Consider the following 22,434-nt stretch of genomic DNA (forward strand, 5'->3'; position numbering starts at 1 on the left):
AGCCCTATTTCCTCAAGCAGGTTGTTCCAGTGGCTCAGACTGCAAAGACTTTGTTTATCTTGTTGTTTAAGGAGTCAGTTTAGAGCGAGTAGAGATGACATGATTTAGTTTGGAGAGAGTGACGTGATACTTCTTGGAAAAGATAGGATAGAAATGTAAACACTCTCGCTGTGACCTGGAGAGTATTTTTACAGTCTCAGCCAAGTGGTTCTAGTGTTTTAATTGTAAATGTGTACGCACAAGGTGGCGGCCATTACAGCCTGCAACAAGACAAACTGTCCAACTGTAACAGAAGTGAATATTAAAGAGCTTTTTCTTAAAGCTGTGAGGTTAGTGCACTTGACATTTCACTCAAATCTAATGAGTTTGTTCAATATGTGTGTGTCCTTCCTATTGATCCACTGCACAGCTGGGTCATACTCCACATTTAATCCATGCCACGTTTTCCAGCAGACCCAGAACCATGTCCAGGTTTTCTCTGCTGCACACAGAGCTACATGGCCTCCTCCTACACTTGTGATACTCGACACTACTGACTTGGATTCACTTTATCAACAACTTTTGACTTCTTTGCTTTCACTAGATGTGAACTCTAAGAGGAATTAGAGCACATAAACAGTTTTTTTAGAGATTAAACTGTAAAAAAACAAGTGGTTTGGGAACTTCTGCAGGTTTTACCTTCAATTTGCCTTTTTTTTTTTGCCAGCCGTCCTCTTTGTTGCAGAAACAGATGCTTCTTCCTGTTCACGTGAGAGTGAAACATTCCCACTGTAGTTATGTGTTTAAAGGAATTATGCAGGATGTTTATGCAGGCTGTTGACTGCAACGACTCCGGCTAACTTTCAGGACATTTATCACTGAGATTGTTTATTTTCTTGTCAGACATGCATAATCAATGAGGAGAGAGTATCTGTCCCCTAATTTGCTTTTCTGTTTTCAGTTTTGTTAGGTGAGTTGCTCACTTTTTAAAATTTCTGTTCACCCATTTGAATGATGATGTCTTAGGATGACATTCGGACATGTCTTGTGACACAAAGGTGTCAAAGTACACAATCTACGAATAGCCATTACTGGCAGGAACCTGTGAAAAGTATGTGTGTGGTTCCACAGTAAAAAACTGTAGTAATTATCTAATGTCTCTTGCTGAACTCGACATATTTTGTCCAATAATATTGCATAAATACAGCACATAACCATTACAATCTCACTGAGTGAGTGTAAATGATGTCAAAATATAGATGTTGTTAAGCCATGCTAACTTGTAGTAAGTAAAAAAATATTTCATTGTTCAAGAGCTGGGCTGACCCTCTCAACGAACCCTGACTGCATTTGGGACACCAGACTTCCTGGTTCAATTTAAGCTTTCCAAGTGCAGATCGCCTCCTCACCATGTCCTGCGACTCAGACCCTTACATCTTCTCCGCTGACTCTCTGCCCTCTGACCTCCGCTTCCTCCCTCCGTTGGCCAATGGGCTTCTGGGATGGAGGGTGTACAACAATATCATGCACATGGGTGGCGTGTATAACGGGGAGGGTGGACGCTGTCACCGGGCAGATGTCCCCTGTCCTCTAGCCGTGAAGGTTGAAACAGAGGAACCGGCCCTGCACACCTACAGCCTAGACACCCACACAGGTAGTCTCTGCAGGGTTTGACTGTCCGGTAGCCAGAACTTGTGTTGATGCTGTGAAGATATTATTGCTGCTGATTGTCTTGTCTTCTCATCCAGGGATTTTTACCCACACTCTGACCTCAGCAAGTGTAACCGCCTCACAGTCGCTGTATTCCCACCGATACCACGCCAACCTGATGGTGATGGAGATTCTGCTGGTGCGTCAGGTGACTACAGCGGAACCAATTACTGTTAAGCTGGTCAGTTCATTCACACCTCAGAGCAAAGACATCGTTTTTGAGTCTGGTCCTGATTACAAAGGAGGAAGGTAAGGTTAACAGAAACACATGTGAAATGTTTAACTATATAGTACGATATCTTACACTACATTCCTCTGTCCTTCAGGCACATCCAAGGAAAGACGACCAGTGCTGAGGTCCCAGGAGGTTCCTGTCCCACAGTGCACCTGATCTGGACCCCCATACCCACCACTCTGACACTGCTTCCAGAGCAGAGCAAGGCTCGCTGGGGCTTCATCCTGGTTGTGGCCAACACTTTAGACACCGCTGAGGCCAACTTTGATGAGGGCCTGAATCTGATGGCGACTGGTAACCTGCGTCCGTCTCACGAGAAGGCCTGGAAAGAACTGTGGCTGCAGAGCAAGGTGGAGGTGGCAGGGTCAGACAGCCTCTGCAAGGCTCTGATTGGCTGCATGTTCTACCTGCTCAGCGCCTTCCCCTCCATACATGACACCTCCAGCTCTTTTGGTGGAGTCAGTCCAGGCGGGCTGTCTAATGGTGGGGATGGTCAGGACTATTGGGGTCACGTTTTCTGGGACCAGGTGAGGCTAGGGACAGTTGCACGTTATTTGTTTGGGTTGTATGATGTATCACACAATGACCCTACCTTTCTGTCATAGGACATTTGGATGTATCCTGGCATAGCCCTTTTCTATCCCAAGCTAGCCCGAGCTGTGCTGGAGTACAGGGTGGGGACTGTAGATGGCGCAAAAGACAACGCCCAAAAGCAGGGCTACAAGGTATGACGATCAAGTCTTTATGCTAAGCTAAGCTAATTGACTTCTGGCTCTATCTCCATATTTAGCATACAGACATAAGTGTGGTATCAATCAGCTGATCTAAATCTCCGCAAGAAAGCAAATTTCCCAAAACATCAAACTATTATTTTAAGCCCCCATAGCAAGTACACAATAATTAACACAATAATTATGCTAGTACTGAAAACATAAAAATTGTCTACAAAATAAGCAAAATACATAACATTAACTGTTAGCCAGTAATTAACAATCACCTAGAATGTTGGATTAGCAACACATTATGTTAGCATCAAACAACTAACATAAAGGCTAGCTTGGTTAGCACCGACCTGCTTGACCTAACAAAAAGCTGGAAGTAAAAGGGTCAGTTAAACTGCTGTGGGACTGTGGCAGCAGTGGTTGCTCCTAGCAACAAAATGTTCAACTGAAATGAACTGCAGTGTTGGATATTTGTTATGGCTGATACTATCAGTCTTTGTATTCTTGTTCTACATTTTAGCAATAACAATGAGACTGTGCTTAGTCTTCTGAAGAAAAGATGATATCTTTACAGGGACTGAAGTTCCCATGGGAGAGTGCTGTGTCAGGGAGGGAGGTGTGTCCAGAGGACATTTATGGACAACAAGAGATTCACATAAATGGAGATGTCACCCTGGCCTTCCAACACTATCTCTACCTCACTGAGGTATGTGCTCCTTTATTCCCACTCACCATCATATTGTCTCACCCTGTTTGAGGACATCAACTGAGCTCTTTGTTGCAGGATCTGTCCATGTTCACAGAGGGTCGGGGCAGTGAGGTGATATACGGTGTGGCTGATTACTGGGTTTCTAGAGTAACATGGAACCCAGAGGATCAGAAGTATCATCTCTTAGGTAAAGGCTACTATTAGAAAGATGGTGTTTAAACTGAATGCAAAGAAGTAGAACTTGGCTCTCAATGTTATTGAAGCTTTGAATGTTAAGACCTTTTTTAAATTTATTATTTTTTTATTGCTATTGCAATGTCATGGGTTTTCTCTATTTCTATTTTTGTTTAACTTGATTCTTTCTATATTTATACATTTTAGATACCTGAAATACCAAAATAAAAAACTAATTTGGAAGCAACTGTATGATATGCATATAATTGTTATATAATAGCATGAATATTTTTATTAGAACATAATGAAATATTTCCCTTTTTGTGCCATTTAGGTGTCATGCCACCTGATGAGTATTACTACAATGTCAACAACTCTGTGTTCACAAACACAGTGGCCAAGTTAGGGTACTAGTATTTGAATATTTCCCTGCAGTGCATATTAACTTATGAATACCAATAATACAAAATGTTTCTCATTTGCCAGTCTCCAGTTCGCCGTAGAATTGGCTGACCTCCTCAAACAACCTGCACCAAAGGAATGGCAAGAAGTGGCTGATAACCTCAAGATACCTTTTGACCAAGAATCCCAGTACCACCCTGAGTTTGATGGCTACGTTAAAGGTTCATTTTTGTATGTTTCTGACACTGACCTGCATAAGACAATCATGTCCATAACATGATTTCAGAATGTCGTTTGGACCTCTTACAGGCCATCCAGTGAAGCAGGCAGACGCAGTGATGTTGGGCTATCCGCTTGGATTGCCAATGTCCCCAGAGGTCAGGAGAAATGACCTTGAAGCCTACGAGCCAGTAACAGACCCTAATGGTCCAGCCATGACATGGGTAGGACACAGAATGTTGTATGTTCAGCACACATTACATTTTAATGATTTATGAGATAAAACTGGGCAATGGTGAAGGAAGTATTCAGATCCTTTACTAAAGTATAAGCTGCTGTTTCAGGATTTGATAGCGGCCGAAAACAGTGCTAAAAGAAATTTATTGTTGGACTTACATTCATCATCATGACTCCAAATGAAATCTGGATGTGTAAATAGGCAACTGTTTGCTAACACGTTAGCCATATCAACTTTATATGGTGAGAATATACCCATGTTGTATTTACAGCTTGTTACGCTGCCCCCATGTGGCCAAAAAAATCCATGAATTCAGCTTTAAAGTACATAAGCATTAACTGCTAAATGTACTTGAAGTATGAAACGTAAATGCAGCAGAATGACCCCCTGACTGCTTTTTATTGTATAGTATTTCATTATTATTACTGGGTTGAATGTTGGCTGGTACTTCAGACTGTAGATCTACAAAGTGACTAGTATGAAGAACTGTCAGATAAATAAGTTCCATTTATTAGTTAGTTGCTTGTGGTACTCATAATTAGATATGTTATACAGTGTCTCCTTGCATTGAATGTAAAAGCCTGTTGTTGCTTTTACTTTCCGTTGTAAGGGTATGTTTGCAATCAGCTGGCTGGAGATGGGGGAGGCTGAGAAAGCTCAACATTTACTTGAGAAGTGCTTCAAAAACATCCAGGGACCATTCCAGGTATCCTTCTGACTCACACACCCACTTAATACTATTACATGCCTGTTTATTGGACATCCAGTGAATGTGTGATGATTACCTCTCCTCTCAGGTATGGAGTGAATCATCAGACGGCTCAGGTGCAGTCAACTTTCTTACGGGTATGGGAGGATTCCTGCAAGCTGTGCTGTTTGGTTACACTGGCTTCAGGTCAGTTGTCAATCCTCCCACCACGCACAATGAAAAAAACACCTCAATATGTACTTGGCATGTAGGCAGTGATACAGAGATTGACATGCTGTGTCTTTTTTTCTAGAGTTCAGAAGGAATGCCTGGCCTTTTCTCCACTTCTGCCCAGTGACATTTCGGAGCTTTGCGTTCGTGGCGTGAACTACCTGGGCAGTCAGATGGACTGGCTGCTGAGGAAAGATGACGTTTGTATCATACTGAGGGAATCTGCAAGCAGTGCTGGCAAGGATAAGTCCTACGATCTACAGGTTGTCCTGAAGGCATCAGGAACTAAAATCCCTCTCACGCCAGGTAACACACAAGCCAAGACACGCAGTGACAGCAGCATTTAGAACAAGGTTTATTTATGCAATAAATATGAAAGTTTGTACATTAATAATAAAGACTTAACCTTCCAAACAGCCCAAAAAAGTGAATAATTTATACATGACACTAAACAGAATATATTTCAGAAAACATTAAATATCAAGAGGATTACTAAAAGATTTATAAGTTACATGAGGTCATGAGTGCACTGAGTCTTGAACTGTTTGCATTTAATCTTTTGCAACTCCAGAAATGGCACCATCTGTCTTATCCAGGGAGAAAATAATGGAGAGCACTCGCACGCTCTCCATTTAATGAGAATCTGGCTCTTCAGACAATAAAGTGGCAAAAGGCAGTCAGGCTTTTGTTACAGTGATACAGTCCTGTATCATGACTTCCATAAAGCTGAGGCAACTGGGCGCTTCAGGGGTTGTCAGTGACCTTAGAAAGTGACATACCACTTAAATAAGACAATGTGATTTCAGTATACTGCATGTAAGATGAATATGGGGACTGCCAAGATGCTATTAATAAACATACTTAAGTGCAAATACTCACCCCAGTCCAAAATGGTACAACAAGCCTATTTGTTTAAATTCATGTGTATGTATTTTCCTGCGTCTCATTTTGAAACTATGTGATTTTATTTAGTACTGTATTATCCTTACTTTGTTCCTTGATTTTATAGCTCATATTCCTTATTGATGCAGTAACAGATTATTATTAATTTACCTGTATACATCTACATTTTCAGGGCAGCCAGTAACTTTTCCTCGAGAGCCCGGGTGTGTTTGTAAACTGGCTTGGACGTCTTCCTGCTGGCCTTTCTGAAACAGCAACCATGACCCTCCTGATCATTTCATTTACCGAGAATACATATCAAAATATGTTGATCAAGTTATTTTTTATCTAAGCTACTGTTAAGTTGTATGCTGCCACCCATTTGAGCAACCGTGGACAAAATGTCTGAAATTCTATAGTTGCGTAACACAGTGGGACTACAAATAAGCATAAAGGATTTACAAAATGTAAGTGGACTGTTTTTGTTTATTTTATTAAAATTTCTTAACTCTGGCTGGTAGCACCATAGAGGACTACATGAAATTTGATATAAAGGCAACATGTAGCCTGCTCTGTTTTAAAGAATGTCTAAAGTGCTCATTTATTAGGCTGAAAGGAAGAGGTTTTATACATGAAACGTTTGCTATTTTATAATTCACGACACAGTGGACTACAAATATTTCTTGCAATTTCTCTTCATTATATCAGTATAAACCAATTGTATTGTAAATGAAATACATTCAAATAAAACTCCTTACATTCTGTGCAAAGCTTAATTTTCCCTTTTGTTTCCACATCTTGTGAATTTGTAGTAAATTAAAATGTGTTCACTTTACATTGGTGAGCTGGACCACTACAGAGCTACTTTGTGTGATTTATGGCTTCAAACATCCTGCAGCTTTGTTTCCTACACAGAGGCAACAACAGTCATTCAGTCTGCAGGAGAGAATGGGTCAAAGAACAGAAAGAGGTCGTTACATTTATCTTCACTTACAAAACACAACAACAATTCTTGCCTCTCGAATTGACCCACTGTGGTTACACTTTAAAATAAATATCTACTTGTTTTGTGGCTTGTTTACTGAAAAAGCAGGATAATAAAACTACTGTCACTGTCGAACATGCATGTGTTTGAGAACCGTGGGCGAGGCGGAGCAATGTATAGTGCCAAATAGCAATTGGTTGATTTAAATCTGAGCAGCGCTGTAACTCCGCCCTGAACTTCTGTTGGGTTTGCTCGCTTTGTTCACATGTTGATGGTTTCCGCCCTCTGCGCCACTCAACGGCGGGGTCCGCCCTCGCGGATAACCACAAATCGAACAGCTCTTCTCTAACGTCACTGAGCTTCATGTCGGGATTGGCTGTTGAAGTTTTGAACAAGTTAAACGGTTTCAGCGGGGAGGATTGCAGTTACCGTCCAGGATCGTTCAGGTTGCGAAGAGTTTACACATGAGCTGTACAGGAAAGAGGGAACTCCTTAATTTTAACACATTTATTGTCATGTCAGTATGCGATTGATTTAGATTTTAAAATCTGCGGAGCAACGAGCATCGGATTCCTTTTTTAGAAACCCGGATATCAAAGGTAATGCCAATTGTTTTGATGTCAAAGAAAATATTAGCGTTAGCTAAATTAACGTTAGCTGGCTAACATAGTAACGTTTACCCTTTAAGACGTTGCAGAGCAGTTATAAAAAAGCGTTATCGCCAACTCTGAAATGAACTTATTGTGTCTCCCAGTAACTGTTGCCACTGTTTTATTTGACTATTGTTGCATGCTCGTCGATCGCATTTGAGTGTTTAATGTTAGCTAAGCTAACATGTTACCTGGGAAACGTTAGCTAATTCTGTTCACGTCATAAAACCAAACGATTGGGTTTGTTTGGCTATTGTGCTCTGTTTTAATTGTAACACAATGTATCAGTGCTGCTGTAACATGAAAACAACTGACTTTGTGTTATTATCGACCACATTGTTATTAAATGGCTGTCCGCGAAAATAATAAGACATTGAGTCGGCACCGATTAGGCAACACCTACAAAGACCGCAAAATGGATCTAGCTATGCAAGACTAAAAAAACCCCGACATTACTTGTTAATGTGATCGTTGTTGGTAGTGATTGTGAAGAGGGTAGTACTCACTATAATCGTTAAGTTCGACACAGTCAAATTATAATAAAACGGTTTGACTTGGAATAACACTTTGATTGTTTAGTAAGGTTATTTGTGTGGATGATGTTAAAGGATAATTAACATTGTTTGAACGGGAGCTATAGGCGTGTGCCTTATACTTCAGTGCTCCTTTTTGTACATGAAGACACGAGACTAAACAGACACTGTGGTATTACATTAACATGTTTACAGTGTAGCTTTAAAGGTAGATATAATTGTATTTGTGTAAAGCATCGATAGTAAACATTATGTCTCTGTGTCTATTTTTCTCTGTCAGTAATTGCCTCAATAGTCTAGGTTTTAGACTGTCTGCTGTAATGTTTAGGCTAGTTACTGATGCTTTACAACATGGAAGTGGCTTTTGTTGGCTAGATTTTTCCTGGTTGCTGTTCAGGGGGTTTGAGTTTCAGTGGGTTCAAATAGTCATGCTAAAAAGAAAGTGAAGACTGTCAAAACAGACATCAAAACATAAGAAACCAGGCTGGTCTTTATGGCCTCTATGGTGATGCATCAATTAGTTTTTACTTGCCATCTCAAACCTGTTCCAGCTTGTCCTGATTTAACAGTGCAATCTCTCCCTCAGGCTGTCGACATGAACTCCGTACTGTCATCCGTGCGATCCCTCATGCAAATGTTCGATGGCAAAGCAAAAGAATTCATCAGTGACATTGATAATGTCCACATGGTTTGGCTTGAGGAAATCCAACAAGAAGCCAACCGCATGTTCTCAAGGTAGACTGGAAGTCGTAAAACACAATGGAATACAATTTTTTAGTTTCCATCTTCAGAAGTTTTACTAATGAAGCAATTTCTTTTTTTATTTCAGAGATTTTAATGCCGAACCAGAATTAATGCCAAAAACACCATCACAGAAAAAGAATAGTCGCAGGAAGCGTGTGTCTTTGGGACGTCAGGAAGAAAATCAAGCCAGACGAAGGTTTGTGGCCTTCATTACTGTTTTAGTAAAGCTGACATTTTCACATTTCTTCAAACCTGAGCGATTTTAAACATGTTGTGAATTTTGTAACTCTAAATAAATGTTACTTTCCTGTCCAGATTTTCAAAGGGAAAGCGCAGTAACCTTCGTGGCTCCTCTGTCAAATCACTGAACTTCATTGCTGAAGAAGCGGCCATTCCCGAGGCTTCTACCTCTGAAGCTAACACCACCTCACAGCCCAAACGCACCACCCGCAAAAACAAACAAACGAAGTCTGAGGTGGCAGAGGACGTGAGCCAGTTACCTCATGGCAGCTATAAAGCCGAGGAGGTGGAGAACAAGAAGCCAGAGCTGGTAGAGGATGAAGAGATGGACAAACATAACGAGGTGGATGCAGAAGTCAAGTCGGACTACATATGTAGCACTGCCCAGTCTCCACCCGAGATGCCCTCACCCGAGGTTGTTGTCAGCATCTCCCCAGCAGACCGCTTGTCTGCGGAGCTTGCTAAAAAGCCGGAGCCTTCTCCTGGCCGTACAGCTGCTAAGATCGCAATAGCTGGCGCTGCTCAAAGCTCACGGCGGAGCTCTGTGCGGTGCTCCCTCAAGCTACGTCACTCGCTGGCTGGTCTGCGGCACAGCATGACACAGGAGTCTATTCGCCGCGCCTCACGTCGCTCCATGTTGAAGAGGAAAGTGGCTCGCATGGGCAACTCCACATGCAGTAGCAACGTTGATGGTGAGAAATGAGCCATATTTGTTTTATAATTACACAAAATGCAAATCATTAGCAAATTCTTCCACACTTTGACTCTCGTTAATCTGTATATTATATATGAGTGTTTTTATTTCCTGATTGTAGAGGACTCTTGCATGGACTCAGCAGAGGAAGAGGATAGAGAGGCGTAAGTAATGACTAAAAATGTTTCTTTGCATGGATTAATGTATTCAAGTCTTAATGGGGAAAAAAAAAATGTATTTATTTTTTAAATGTTTCTTACCCATATTGATTTATTTACTGCTGCAGCCTGTTAGAAGCTGTAACTGCGGACACAGAGGATAATGTTGCAGCTGCAGTATCGGAGGAAACTCCAGAGGTATGAATATATCTTTTTGTCTATAAAAAGTGTCACACTGAAATTGAATTTATTCTTTTGGTTATTGATCAGCTGGTGTTTCTGTTTTACATTATTTTATTAAGATTAAACAGCGAGTACACCCATCTGTTGGACGTGTTACTCGATCTGTGGCTGCAAACTCTCCCAAACTGGCGCCCCCATCGTTGTATACCGCTGAGCAAAAAATGAGCACTCCCAACAAGAGAACAGGTATGAGAACTCTCCATGTTAGTAATTAGTTCTTGTTTAGATTTGATTTTAATTAATAGTTCTTTGTACCAACATGCAACTTGTATGCACTAAATACATGTTCACGTCTGTGTTTCAGTTGTCGCTGAGAAGCAACAGACTTCCCAGTCAGGTCGCAGGTGAGTGTTTTTTTGTGTGTGTGTGTTGTGCCCTAAATGACAGATGGGAGGTTACTGTACTTTTGATGTCTGCAATGACATTAACTTGTTGAGACTGTTAAATTGTGTCTCTAAGAAAATATAATTTCTGTGTCTCTAGGTCACGCCAGAGTACCAAACGCAAAGCACCAGATACTGTAGAGGAAAGTCCCACAAAGAGGTTCTCTCCTCCCAAGAAAAGTCAAAGTGTAAGACGCAAAAATCTGTTAAATGGAAAATGTGGGGATATACGTGGAAAAATGAATTTCTTAATTAATTCTCCTTTTGTTATTAATGCGTAGGCAATCAGACCCAACATGAGGTCTTTCCTCCACACTGTGCAGAAGAATCAGATGCTGATGATGACTCCAAATTCCCTTGGCCGAACTGGTGTTATCAAGTCCTTCATTAAACACACCACTCCTTTGAGGGTTGATCCTAAGGTAAGATATACACCTAACTTGTTGCAAAACAACAACAGTGTCATGCAGTGAAATGCTCGACTGTAGAGCCCAGCGATGGTAAAGGAGAGCATCGCTGCAACACTTGCAGGCTGAGGTGGACAAAACACAGTAGAGACCAATAAAAGGATCAGATCTGATGAGCTTTATTTGAGCAGATACCGATGCTTCACCGGCCCAAGACGGACATGTGGTATTGCAGTGAATTGAAATGAATAGCATTGCATCTTCTTGCACTTGAAGATACTTCCAAAAGCACAAATAAACAATGTCACACATTGAATTGAAATTGTTGTATTAAAAAAAGAGTGCCTGTTCTTAAATTTAAAAAAATATTGTGGGTCACGTTTTTGAATATTTGAACGTTTTTTCTCCCCTCCCCAGTTGAGCCTTGGTATAGTGGTAAGTGTAATGTGTAGCACTGTATGTTGTTTGTGGGCATTTGGGGGTGTCTAATCTCATTGTGCGACTCAAAGTGTCTCCTCATTTACTACATACTTTTTAGATGAGCCCCTTTCCCACTTATTTAAACGTAAATATTCGGGCATTCCACTTTGATGCTACACAAAGTTAAACCAGACTCTATGCTACGCTTTTATGTACAGGAGACAGACATGCATGTAAACGGCCGAAACCGTATCACAATAATTGAGCTCTGCAATTCTGCATGGTCTGTTGGTGAAAGGGGCTGCTGTACTTCAACAACACCCCGACCTGCACTTGTTAGTTGACGGTGTCTCTCATCCCACGGGTCACTAATGCTCATTCTTTGTAATCTTTTAATCTAACAACGCTTCAAACCACCTAAAGTAGCTTTGGTAACCTCACTGTTTGTTGACTTTGAAACATCATTTGATCAGAAGTAGAAATTGAAGTAAAAATCCATCTCAACCAGAAACCATGTCACAATTTGGATTGTTCATAAAACTGGTCTCTGAGTGTCAGTGGATTAAGATTTACTGGGCGAGGAAATCCAGCTGGAGCTACTGTCATTGGCCCGTTTTTGGATTCTGGGTCATTTGTGTTGTAATCAAATGGCATTCAGCTACTGTTGGTATTTGGATACTTGTCGTGAAGTAGTGGGTGATTGTCTCTGTTTCTCTGTGTTGTGTCTTCATTGTTAGATAAACTATTGTTACAGTAGCCAAGTTTTAATGAGCTTGTTTAACGAGACTCTATTTTATGAGTATCACTCATCCTTGAGAGGTGTAGGCATGAAAGCTTATAGTTTTTTCTTTTCAAAGTAACTTTTTGGCTTCCAGCAGTGTCTTTCTCTACACCTAGCCTGTTGAAATTGTCCTCACAGTAGTTTGGAGACTAACGTTCACAGGTCAAAGGACAGCAAGATCTTTGCAGTTCAGTAGAGTGAGAACAAACATTTTAAATAACACGAAGTCTGTGAAGGTGGATTTTTGCTTCATCTGTCTGCTCCAAGGATATGATGATCTGTTTCCACATGAATGCACTCTACCTGCTACTATTTCTGACAGAAATCCTTGTTTCCCCTTTTCTCAGACAAAGGAGCGTGTCAAACTGGAAGCACTTAAAAAGAAGCAGGAGCAAGAGGAGGAAAGAATGAAGAAAATGGAGGAGGAGAAGAAAAAGAAACACGATGAAGTTAAAAGGTTAACACTCAACCTCTTCATACCTTTTGACTGGAGGGTTTAGTGATTTTTTTCTTCTTTCTAAACTTTCAAAATGTGTGTTACAGGAAGAGGGAAGAGAGGCTGAGAAGAGTGTTTGAGGCCAAGGTAAAAGAGGAGCAACGGGAGGAAGAAAAGAAAAAGAAGATCGAGCAAAAAATGGCTCAGATTGATGAGAAGAATGACAAAGTATGCAACAAATGTGGGGTCTCTGAATCTGTATGTCCACCTCTAAACAGACCGAACCCCTTTTTTCCCCCCTAACCTTTGATATTGTGGCTCTTCATGCAGCGTCAGGCAGAGGAGAAGGCCAAGAAGAAGGTGGCCGTGAAACGTCAAGAGGAGCTGGAGCAGAAGAGGAAGTTGGAAGAAGAGGCTAAAAGGAAGAAGATTCAGCAAGCAGTGAGACGATGCTCTTTTATTGTTTATTTATTTATGTAGTCATTTCTGTTGCTGTGGCTGTGCTCAGTTTGGTGCACACTAGTGCTTTCTGCCACTGCAAAGAATCATGCTGCTGATTTCAGACTTTATGTATACATAGAGCAAAATGTTTCCTCCCATTTCACAAATAAATGCAGGCATTTATATATAAGATAAGCCACATCACATGTCCTCAAAATGTACACAAGTGTGTTAGTGTTTTTAAAGCCCGTGTCTGGAATTTTCTTTGATATATTTTGTATGGGTGTTTGACAAACAGATTCAAAGAGGTTATGTGTCATGAATCCAAACTACACATTTTTCATCTCTGTGGCGGGAGGGTGTTTTTGTTTTGTTTTTTGGTAACTTTCTTTGCCAATGTTACATATTGCAAGCAGGCTTTTCTTATGTTGTGTGTGTTTTCTAAAACTTAAGGAGGAAGAGAAGCGGCAGCTGGAGTTACTGGCAAAGAAGAAGGCCGAGGAGGAGGAACAACGAGCTCGTAAGCTGGCTGAAGCTCACCGAGCGCTGGAGCTGAAGAGAGAGCAGGAGAGGGAGAGAGAGCTGGAGAGAGAACGACTCGCTGCTGCTGAAAGGTCAGGGATAACTACTTTATTAACATGGTAAAGGTGTGTTAAACTGAAACTTACATTAGTGAAGACTGTAAGAAAAAGGTTTGGTTTTACTGACTTGGTGTCTGTTTTTCAGGGCGCGAGTGGAAAAAGAAAAAACTCTCGCTCTGCAACGGGAACTGGAGAGAGCAGCGAGAGAGAAAGAGAGGAGAGAACTGGAGGAGAAAAGAAAGGCACTTGAGGAAAAGAGAAGACTGGTACGAAATCTAAATTTGGAACCAAAATGTCTTTAACACGTGTCTGAAGGGGGATTGTTTCAGCAGTCCAAAGGAAATTTGTTATTTGATGTCACCATTAGAATCCACTGACAAGTTGTTAAAAGACTGCATGTTGCCAAGAATCAAAACACTTTTCAGATCACTCCTGCAGTCTACTTCTCCATGTTTGAGAATCACTTCCACCTTCCCTCTGTCAGGGACATTTGAGCACACATGATGTTTTTATAACACGTTTATCTCCATGAAACAACTCTGTGGATATGTAGTCCACTCATTTTAAAGTTGATGTAGATTTTCAGCAGCTCTGGGTTTGATATTTCGGTCATCTGGTTGTTCATGTTTGTTTTTTTTTGTTCCACTAGGAGGAGCAGCTGAGATTAGCTGCAGAAGAGAAAGCTGCTAAAGAGAGAGAAGCTGCTGCTGCTAAAAAGGCTGCTGATGCACAGGTAAACCAGCAGGGGGAAATTACTTAGTTTAGGTACACCTGCACAGTCGAACAAAAGCGTAAACTTTATTCTCAATTTATAAATACGTGTCACCCAGCCATGCAGACAATTTAGGTTTTGTTTATTTAGCTTTTTTACTCAAAGTCTTTGCTCTTGAACACTTTTTCCAAATAGTCCCTATTGAAATGCCAGCGTTTTCTGTGGATTATCCAGTCATTATCCAGAGTGAATAGACTCTAGAGTGCGTAGTACAGTAGCAGCTGACTTTGTGGAGCTAAACGTACCTCTCTCTTCTCCCCTCGGTAATGAAGGCTGCTGCTGCCCTGAATGTGACTGTGGACATCGAGGTAAGAATAAAGAAGGGGACATTTTGGAATAATAAATATGAATAATTTACCTGGTTGTTTAACAACCCAGGTCTCTGGGTATTGTCTCTTCGGGTTTGCAGAGTTTTCTTGTAAACAAAGTTACTCATGGAAAAACAGCTCCATATGTTTGTGGTCTAAAACTCCACGGGGAACTTTAAAGCAGTGGTGAAGGACATATTTACCACCCTTCTTCTCACTCTTTGCAGCGCTCTGTAATGAGCACGCCTGTAAGAAAAGATGGTGGCCTCAATGTGACCGTGGATATTGAGGTAAATTCAAATTATGCATTTTTGGCACACGTATTTAAACAATTTCTTAAAACCTGATAGAAGTAATTTTCCATCAGTACAAAGCCTCATAATGTGTTTTTATCCTCCTCTGCAGCAATCACCACAGTCATACTCTATCACTCCAAAGGGCGGAAACAAACCATTGTCCAAAAGTGCAGAAGATTATGGGATGGACCAAAACAGTGACGACTCCACTGATGATGAGTCTGCCCCAAGGAAACCTATTCCATCCTGGGCAGAAGGTAGGCATGATTTAGTATAACTGTCGTTCATTACTATGATGACGTTCCGTCTTTCCAATATAGCTGGACAGTTTTGTTTTTGAATCCAGTTTACAACAGTGATTGTCCAATCATAGCTTCGCAACAATAACTACTTTGTTTACTACTAGTAACTACTAGTTACTTTGTTAGCTTACAGGTTACATTTTAAAAAGCCCTGTTTGCGACTTGCACATCCACAGTATAGTATAATACTTCCAGGAGTATTTCCCCACGGTTTGGAAGCCGGCCCTGGACGCTATCACATTTTAGGTTAACGTTAGCATCTCTGTCCCGGTCTTTATTGGATTTGGGGAATGCAGCTTCAGCCTCAGTCTTTTATCACAATATCACGTATGTAGCCACCAAGTGTATATTTAAGACTGTTCTTGAAACAGCCGAAGACAGCCTTTTCAACCAACTCATGGAGCTAACCGTAGCCTAATTAGCTAGCTGATAATATCTGCCACCAACAGTTGTCATTTCAGACGGCAAAATCAGCAGTTGTTGGCTAGAAACGAGAAGCTGCTCGTTTGTTTTTAACCTCTGTCTGAAATCAAGGAGCTATTGTTCAGAGAATTACTTAACATTTCGTGTGGTCAATCTTCCACCGTTATCATGGCAAACTGCATTTTCTGCTGTGCGAGAACCGAAAGCTTGACAGGCGGAGCAACAGTAACTGGGGGGAGAGGCTCAGCCAACAGTCAGTTGTAATGTTGTGATTTATTCCAAATTGAGTTAATTTCATTTACATAATTTTGCATATTACATGCCTGTTAGTTCTAACCCGACATATTTGGGGTATGCCCAGTATCTAAGTGTGATTTCAGTCTCTTGTTATGTAGATTTAAATGAAAATATTGTATTTGATTTTTCCCCCCCTCCCCAGGTCACAACCTGCAGCAGATAATTATGAAACAGTACTTCAACCCTCCTGATTTAGACTCTTTCTTCGGAACAATTGAACCACCAAAACTGGAAAACATCTTTTACAAGAGCAAGCCTCGCTATTTTAAACGCACCAGCTCTGCTGTGTGGCACTCTCCTCCAATTGGAAACAAGTAATGTCTGTACACTGATACAGATATACATTGCTGTATAAAGTTTCATTTTTGTTTTAAAGTATGTTTCCAATAAAGTAAACATGTTTTTTCGTGATGTTTTTCAAATTTAGACTTTTTTTTTTTAAGGTTTTAGGCATCAACATTTTAGGAATATTGTTACTAGTATGTAAAATATCATGGCTCTAAGTGATACACTTATACTTGAAAATGGGTGTGTATTATAATCCAGTGGGATGTGAATGTTTGAAAGTTTTTGCCAAATGATCAGTAAAAACTTTCCTTTGTATAATGTGTGTACTGACTGTAAATGATAGTAGAATTCCCCTGTTTGGGATTTTGGGATGCAAGTGCATTAAAATGGTTGACACAATATTTTTGTGTAGGTTGCAGCTTGGATTTGATAATACGGGACACATAAGAGAAATCGAATCAGTGCAAATAAGATCACCTGTGTGGATGTAGCATGGGTGTGCCTTTTAAATTAAAACTTACTCTAAGTCATTTATTTCAGCGAACACATATTCATATCCCAGTAGGCCTTTTTCATGGCAGACAAAAAAGGTGAACTAATAAGTGTTGGTTCTGTCCCAACTAGCTGTATCAACAAACAGCAGATGCAGGATTTGTAAAAAAGTAAGGTGGACAGTGAGGCAAATTGTTTTATTAAGGACATAATCTCTGGAGAACCCTATTCCCAGTATGCCAATGCCATGGCATAAACTGATCTTTAGTAGTAATAGTACTCTTTAAATACTGGATAGATTTGTAGTTCTGAATTTAAGTTGAATTGTACATACAGTATAATAAAAGTAATAAACACATATTAAGTTTTAGTTTTTTATTGAAAAAACTGACAAAATGACAAAGGAAACAACATATGACACTTAATATTTATTTAGAAGAGTACATTGATGAGGACAACTCTAAGAAGACTAGTTTGTTTTAGAATATACACATTTTGGCTTCTTGTTGCTGAGGTTCAGAGGAAACTGGAAAGTATTTCTTATTTTTCCTTCACATGTTGACGGTTAAATCTCATAAGGTGCTTTTTGCATTACAAGTAGGTTAATTGTTCTATGAGAGCTTATGAGGAAGTAGAGATTAACTCGGTGTTTACAACAAATACTTTTCAGTTGTGTGTCCAGATGAATGTAATGCACTTCAGATTTAACAGATCAGTTCCTGTTTGTGTGAAATACTTTTGAATGCCGGATGTGATACAAAAACAGTCACACCTCCTTGTCTCAGTCCTGCTCCCTCCCTCCTGCCGCCTTGTTCGCCCCACTGTCCACCAAAACGCCCAGCAGGTCCCCTTCAGCCAATGAGATTCCTGAATCATTTGGTGAGTTTTGCTGATTGGTTTCTTGCTGCGATGACGCTGAAGTGGAAACTGTGTTCATGTTGTTGCTCAGCCCGCCGTTGGTGCCCCCGTTGCTTGTTGTCCTCACGTTGGCACTGAAGTTCCCATGGTTACTAAAATTACTGTGACTTGTACCGTTGCAGAGACTTCCTGTTGTGCCAGCGCTGTTGGTGCTTGTTGCATTAATGCTGCTAGAGCTGCTGTTGGGATTACTGGGATTTGCTGCTGCTGTGCGAGAAGGAGGAGTGAAGGAGAACACCCTTTCTCCTCCGCTTCCTGCTGCCCGAGCACTTGGGGGTCCGGGCTGGCTGTCAGCTGAGGGAAGGGGGTCCAGATTAAGGCGGGGAGGTGGGGGGCGGCGAGACAAAAGGCCGTGTCCAGGTCTGAGTTTAGATATTGGGCAGAGTTCAGGTGGAGGGTCAGGGAAGGAGAAGGTAGGGGCGCTTGGCAGCTCACCGTCCTCACTCAGCCAGGGGAAAGCAGAGGACGGCGGTGGGGGGACGTGGTTGGGGGTGTCGGGAGGCAGCAGCTGTGAGCCCACTGTCGGAGGAGCGAGGGAGCTGCAGCTGCGGTCCCACTCGTTCTGAGTTCGCCGGGCAGGTCGAGGGCGGGGCACCGCAGGGGGCACGCAGTGGATGGGTGTTTGAGGGCAGCTGTAGAAACCTGGTCTCTCATACAAGGGCATGGTGGAGAAGGCATAGTCTGGATCTCGCTCATGGTTCAAAGGCTGGCGGGCTTGACTCGGAGTTGATGGTGCCTCTGGGTGCAGGTAAAGAGGAAAGCGGCTCAGTGGAGCTCCAGGGCGGCGCCGCAGCAGGGAGACCCGGGAGGAGCGAGGGAAGTTAGGGGACTGGACACCGAGAAGACGACCCAGACCTCCAATCAGCGGGGTGGAGTAGTTGGCTTCCTCATGTTCTTTGATTTGCTCCAGATTGGACTGAAACTCCATCTCCTCTTTAGGAACACTAGTTCGATTAAATAGATGGTTATGTGATGATTAGCGCGAGTATTTAAGAATTATTTCCCAGAAAATAAAAACATTACTGAACCTGATATCCAGGGCTGAGCCCATGAAGGAGGGTTTGCGGTGTTCAGCACTGGCAGCAGTGTAGGGAGGCTGAGGTTCAGACTCATTCCAGTACATGTCCCTCTCAACCAGAGGCAGGCTGTCGTACATCTCATCCACAGACAACAAGGACACCTGAGAGACAACAGAAACCACAGCAAGTAGAACAAGAAGGCCTCTGTCCACAGTGGATAGAAAAAGTGGAAAATAGTTTGCTCTGAATCCAAACCTGTAAATTGCGATCAACAAGCCAGTTTGTTTCAAAATCGTCATCATCTTCACCAAAAGGATTTATGAGTTGCTCAGCCACCTGAGACCATGAACAGAAAAGACCGCCACAGTATAGCTCAGAAATGGACACAAGAGTAAAACACCATCAGTGTGACGCGATCAGAAAGTGAATCTGCTGCCCCTCACCTTCAGCCAGCCAACATAGAAGAAAAACTGCAGCAGGGTGAAAACAGGCAGATAGAAGTCCAGATCATGACCAGGGTAACCCTGAGCTGGATCCAAGAACTGACGCCCAATCAGACAAGCCAGGAAGAAGCTGTAGACCGCCACTGTCACCACCTAGTTAAAAGATATTAGTCAAGTCTGGAAGGGTTTCACAACTGCCCCTGATTTCATCTCTTTTTCTAGGTCAGATTGCTAATTTTGATCAAAATGATTTAATCATTTCAGGTTCATGATGATTAATATAACACAATCACATACCAGCTCAGCGTCATTATGAGTATTATTTCTTTTTTTGATACCTAATCATTGCACATTTATCACTAAATGAAATCTATTAAGGCATCTACTGTATTTCATTTACAGTATATGAACAAAACCTGAGTATAGACAAGAGGCAGGCTGATCCAGTCGTAACCGTACAGCTTCATACACTTTGCCCGTAAACTATTCAACTCCTGAAGAGAGAAAACAAAAAGCAGGATGAGCAAAACCAATTTTTAAAAGATGTTTCAGAGCTAAAATTTGCCACAAAGTGAAGATGTTCAGGTTATTTCTGTCCTGCAGACATATGATGACCTACAGAGAGAATGGCTGAGAGTGCCACGTCGTTGTTGATGCGACCCTCTGTCCGAGCCCTCAGAGCCAGGCTGACGAACCACATGCAGGGAACCCAGAACTTGTTGTGAGGAGAGGGCAAGTCCTCCAGGTGCCTCAGCTCCTCTGATGTCATCAAACCTGAGGAGGACAAACACAGCATGGAAGTGAAAGCAGCCAAAATGATGCTCATGAGTCTGAAACCTGTGGCATGCTGGTCCAAAAGCACCACTTCACACAGTTTCTTCAGGACTTTGGATGTGGTTGTGGTGTATGTGATGAGACTGGCAGCACCAACAACAGTGACTTTTGGTGGTTTCATCGCCACATCGTACCTGCCTGCACCAGATGCTCCACGGTGGGAAACCTCTTGTAGACGGCTGTGCTGACAGAGCGGTAGATGAGCACACCAGAGAGGTTGGCGTATCGCATCAGAGTTCGTCGGGTCAGCCTGGAGGCCTCGTCGGCTCCTCGAACATGACCACCCACTAATGCTGCCAAGCGGTCCGGCCAGGGGACATTCTCAAACTGGCCCCACCAACGGGACACGACCAAGGTGACATAGAAACCTGGCAACCAATGAACAAAGTAAAGAATTAGACGCCAACCCCCTGTGACTGTTTCCAGGAACACGGTCTTGGATTGAGATTTAGGCCCGTGTTTGGATTTAAAAGTAGTAAAACAATCAGCCTCAACTCACCCAGCACAAACGACACGGGGATGAGCTCTGCATAGCGGTCACAGTATATTGACAGCTTCTCAAACAGCCTCTTCTGGTCATCATTTAACACAAACCTGGTGAAGGAAACATCTGTTGAGTCCAATACAACTAAAACAGGGATGAGACACCTGTGACCGTCCCACCACACGATCTGGTCTAACATAACTTTACTAGAAGATAAGGCAGCATTATAACAAGAAAGGTTTCTTGTTTTGACAAGATCTTTTTTTGTGTTATAACTATGATATTTTTCATGTTATTAAGACATATTTTCAATTTTTACATGAACCTTTTCTTGTATAACATCCAATTTTATCTTGTTATATCACAAAACGATAAAATCTTTAAAACAAGAAAAAGTGTATTGCCATGACAACATACCAACTTATCTCATAAAACAAGCAACATAAGTTGGTATGTTGTTATGACAAGAAACTTCCATATGTTGTTAAAATGAGGATAAGGTCCAGTCTATAAGTCATTGTAATAAGAAAAGTATCTTGTTAGAACATGAGCAAATATGTATTTTGTGCTGTAAGAAGGTAAAATAAACCTTCACAAACGTTTTCATGGGAAAGAATAAATAAATACAGAACTGTGTAGTGATCTCCATTTGAGAACTCTTGTTCAGTAAGAATCCTTTTAATAATAAGTCAGTTTTACTTTGTCATATGGGTAGATAAAAACAATTGGTGTATTTAAATAGTAGTGTAAACAGTTATCCTGATACTATACCGTTATTTTTACATACTTCAGTGGTAAAACCTTTAGGGACAAAAATTTAAGTTACATTTTTGTCCCTAAACGTTTTCAATCCCTAAACTTTGGACCCCCTGAAGGCCCCTCAAAGATATCCAGTGGTCCCAAGATTCCAGCTCTAAATCTTTGTTTTTTGTTGAGCTTGATGAATACTTAAATAATGTTACTATTAGAGCTATCAGACGATATTGGTTTATGAAAGATACATCTGTATCGGCATATAACTGCCAAAGAAATGTTTGAGATAATTTAGAAACAGTTTGTCCACTACAGAACACTGACTATAGAATGTCCTGCTTAGTGTATATCTTGGTGACAATTCTTCAATAACTAAATTTAAGTGATCCTTAACAAAAATGTTTAGAAGATGTACAGTTTTTTAAACTCAAACATCTGTATCAGCCTCAGAGATCCAGTGTTTGTCAGGCTGTGGTCACTATCCGCAGACTGGAGGACATGAAAGAGTAACATACAGAAAGTACCTGTAAACAATACTGAAGAAGTAGTAGAGAAGAGTGAAGATGATGAGCTCTCTGTAGAGCAGTTTATAGATGCTGCCTTTCCACCGCAGAAGCAGGTGAAAGAAGGTTCCCAAACCTGCATCAGCAACCCTGCGAGAGTACGTTACTGTCATGGCTGCTGCTGCTCGCTGGCCGACTTGCTGGCTGACTGTGGCGTGACATGAAGGACACCAGTGTGATGTTGTTCTCTGAGCTTCGTCTCCTGGATCTCATAAGGCCAATTTGGTCACATATCTGAGATGATATGAAAAACAAAACAGGGTCTGTCATTTCATCTTTTCTACTTACTCTTCAATGCATATGTTTGGATTCATACACCGCTGTGTTGAGATAGAGTTTTCATAATCCCATCCTACA

At 41.5% G+C, this 22,434-nt stretch overlaps 3 protein-coding genes across 5 annotated transcripts; 2 read left to right on the forward strand and 1 right to left on the reverse strand.

Moving 5' to 3' along the window:
- The first annotated feature begins 504 nt into the window (after positions 1-504).
- On the forward strand, positions 505-6,927 carry pgghg (protein-glucosylgalactosylhydroxylysine glucosidase). Of its 2 annotated transcripts, none has more exons than XM_070907565.1 (14): positions 505-949; positions 1,294-1,633; positions 1,728-1,938; positions 2,016-2,451; positions 2,530-2,649; positions 3,221-3,352; positions 3,431-3,542; positions 3,864-3,936; positions 4,016-4,152; positions 4,241-4,374; positions 4,999-5,094; positions 5,186-5,283; positions 5,390-5,613; positions 6,383-6,927. In XM_070907565.1, the coding sequence occupies exons 2-14, from the start codon at positions 1,390-1,392 to the stop codon at positions 6,457-6,459; spliced, it is 2,094 nt and encodes a 697-aa protein (XP_070763666.1). In that variant the 5' UTR covers positions 505-949; positions 1,294-1,389; the 3' UTR covers positions 6,460-6,927. The 2 variants fall into 2 exon arrangements, with proteins under 2 accessions (XP_070763666.1, XP_070763667.1); XM_070907566.1 differs by having other exon boundaries at positions 505-748.
- Positions 6,928-7,735: 808 nt separating this feature from the next.
- On the forward strand, positions 7,736-16,705 carry incenp (inner centromere protein). Of its 2 annotated transcripts, XM_070907559.1 has the most exons (21): positions 7,736-7,773; positions 8,944-9,092; positions 9,187-9,297; positions 9,417-10,033; positions 10,157-10,199; positions 10,322-10,391; positions 10,496-10,622; positions 10,741-10,780; positions 10,920-11,007; positions 11,101-11,241; positions 11,644-11,661; positions 12,775-12,884; positions 12,971-13,091; positions 13,194-13,304; positions 13,758-13,918; positions 14,031-14,151; positions 14,535-14,618; positions 14,930-14,965; positions 15,193-15,255; positions 15,371-15,518; positions 16,426-16,705. In XM_070907559.1, exons 2-21 carry the CDS (start codon positions 8,953-8,955, stop codon positions 16,599-16,601), a joined length of 2,526 nt encoding a protein of 841 aa, XP_070763660.1. In that variant the 5' UTR covers positions 7,736-7,773; positions 8,944-8,952; the 3' UTR covers positions 16,602-16,705. The 2 variants fall into 2 exon arrangements, with proteins under 2 accessions (XP_070763660.1, XP_070763661.1); XM_070907560.1 differs by lacking the exon at positions 11,644-11,661.
- Positions 16,706-17,844: 1,139 nt separating this feature from the next.
- best1 (bestrophin 1) lies at positions 17,845-22,190 on the reverse strand. The gene is made up of 9 exons (XM_070907638.1): positions 22,039-22,190; positions 20,777-20,871; positions 20,412-20,645; positions 20,063-20,217; positions 19,860-19,937; positions 19,444-19,596; positions 19,256-19,336; positions 19,010-19,161; positions 17,845-18,925 (listed from the first exon to the last, which is right to left on the reverse strand). Exons 1-9 carry the CDS (start codon positions 22,188-22,190, stop codon positions 17,845-17,847), a joined length of 2,181 nt encoding a protein of 726 aa, XP_070763739.1.
- Positions 22,191-22,434: the final 244 nt, after the last annotated feature.

This window comes from Enoplosus armatus, chromosome 6 (assembly GCF_043641665.1).
Source record: "Enoplosus armatus isolate fEnoArm2 chromosome 6, fEnoArm2.hap1, whole genome shotgun sequence".
In the NCBI taxonomy this organism is placed as follows: Eukaryota; Metazoa; Chordata; class Actinopteri; order Centrarchiformes; family Enoplosidae; genus Enoplosus; species Enoplosus armatus.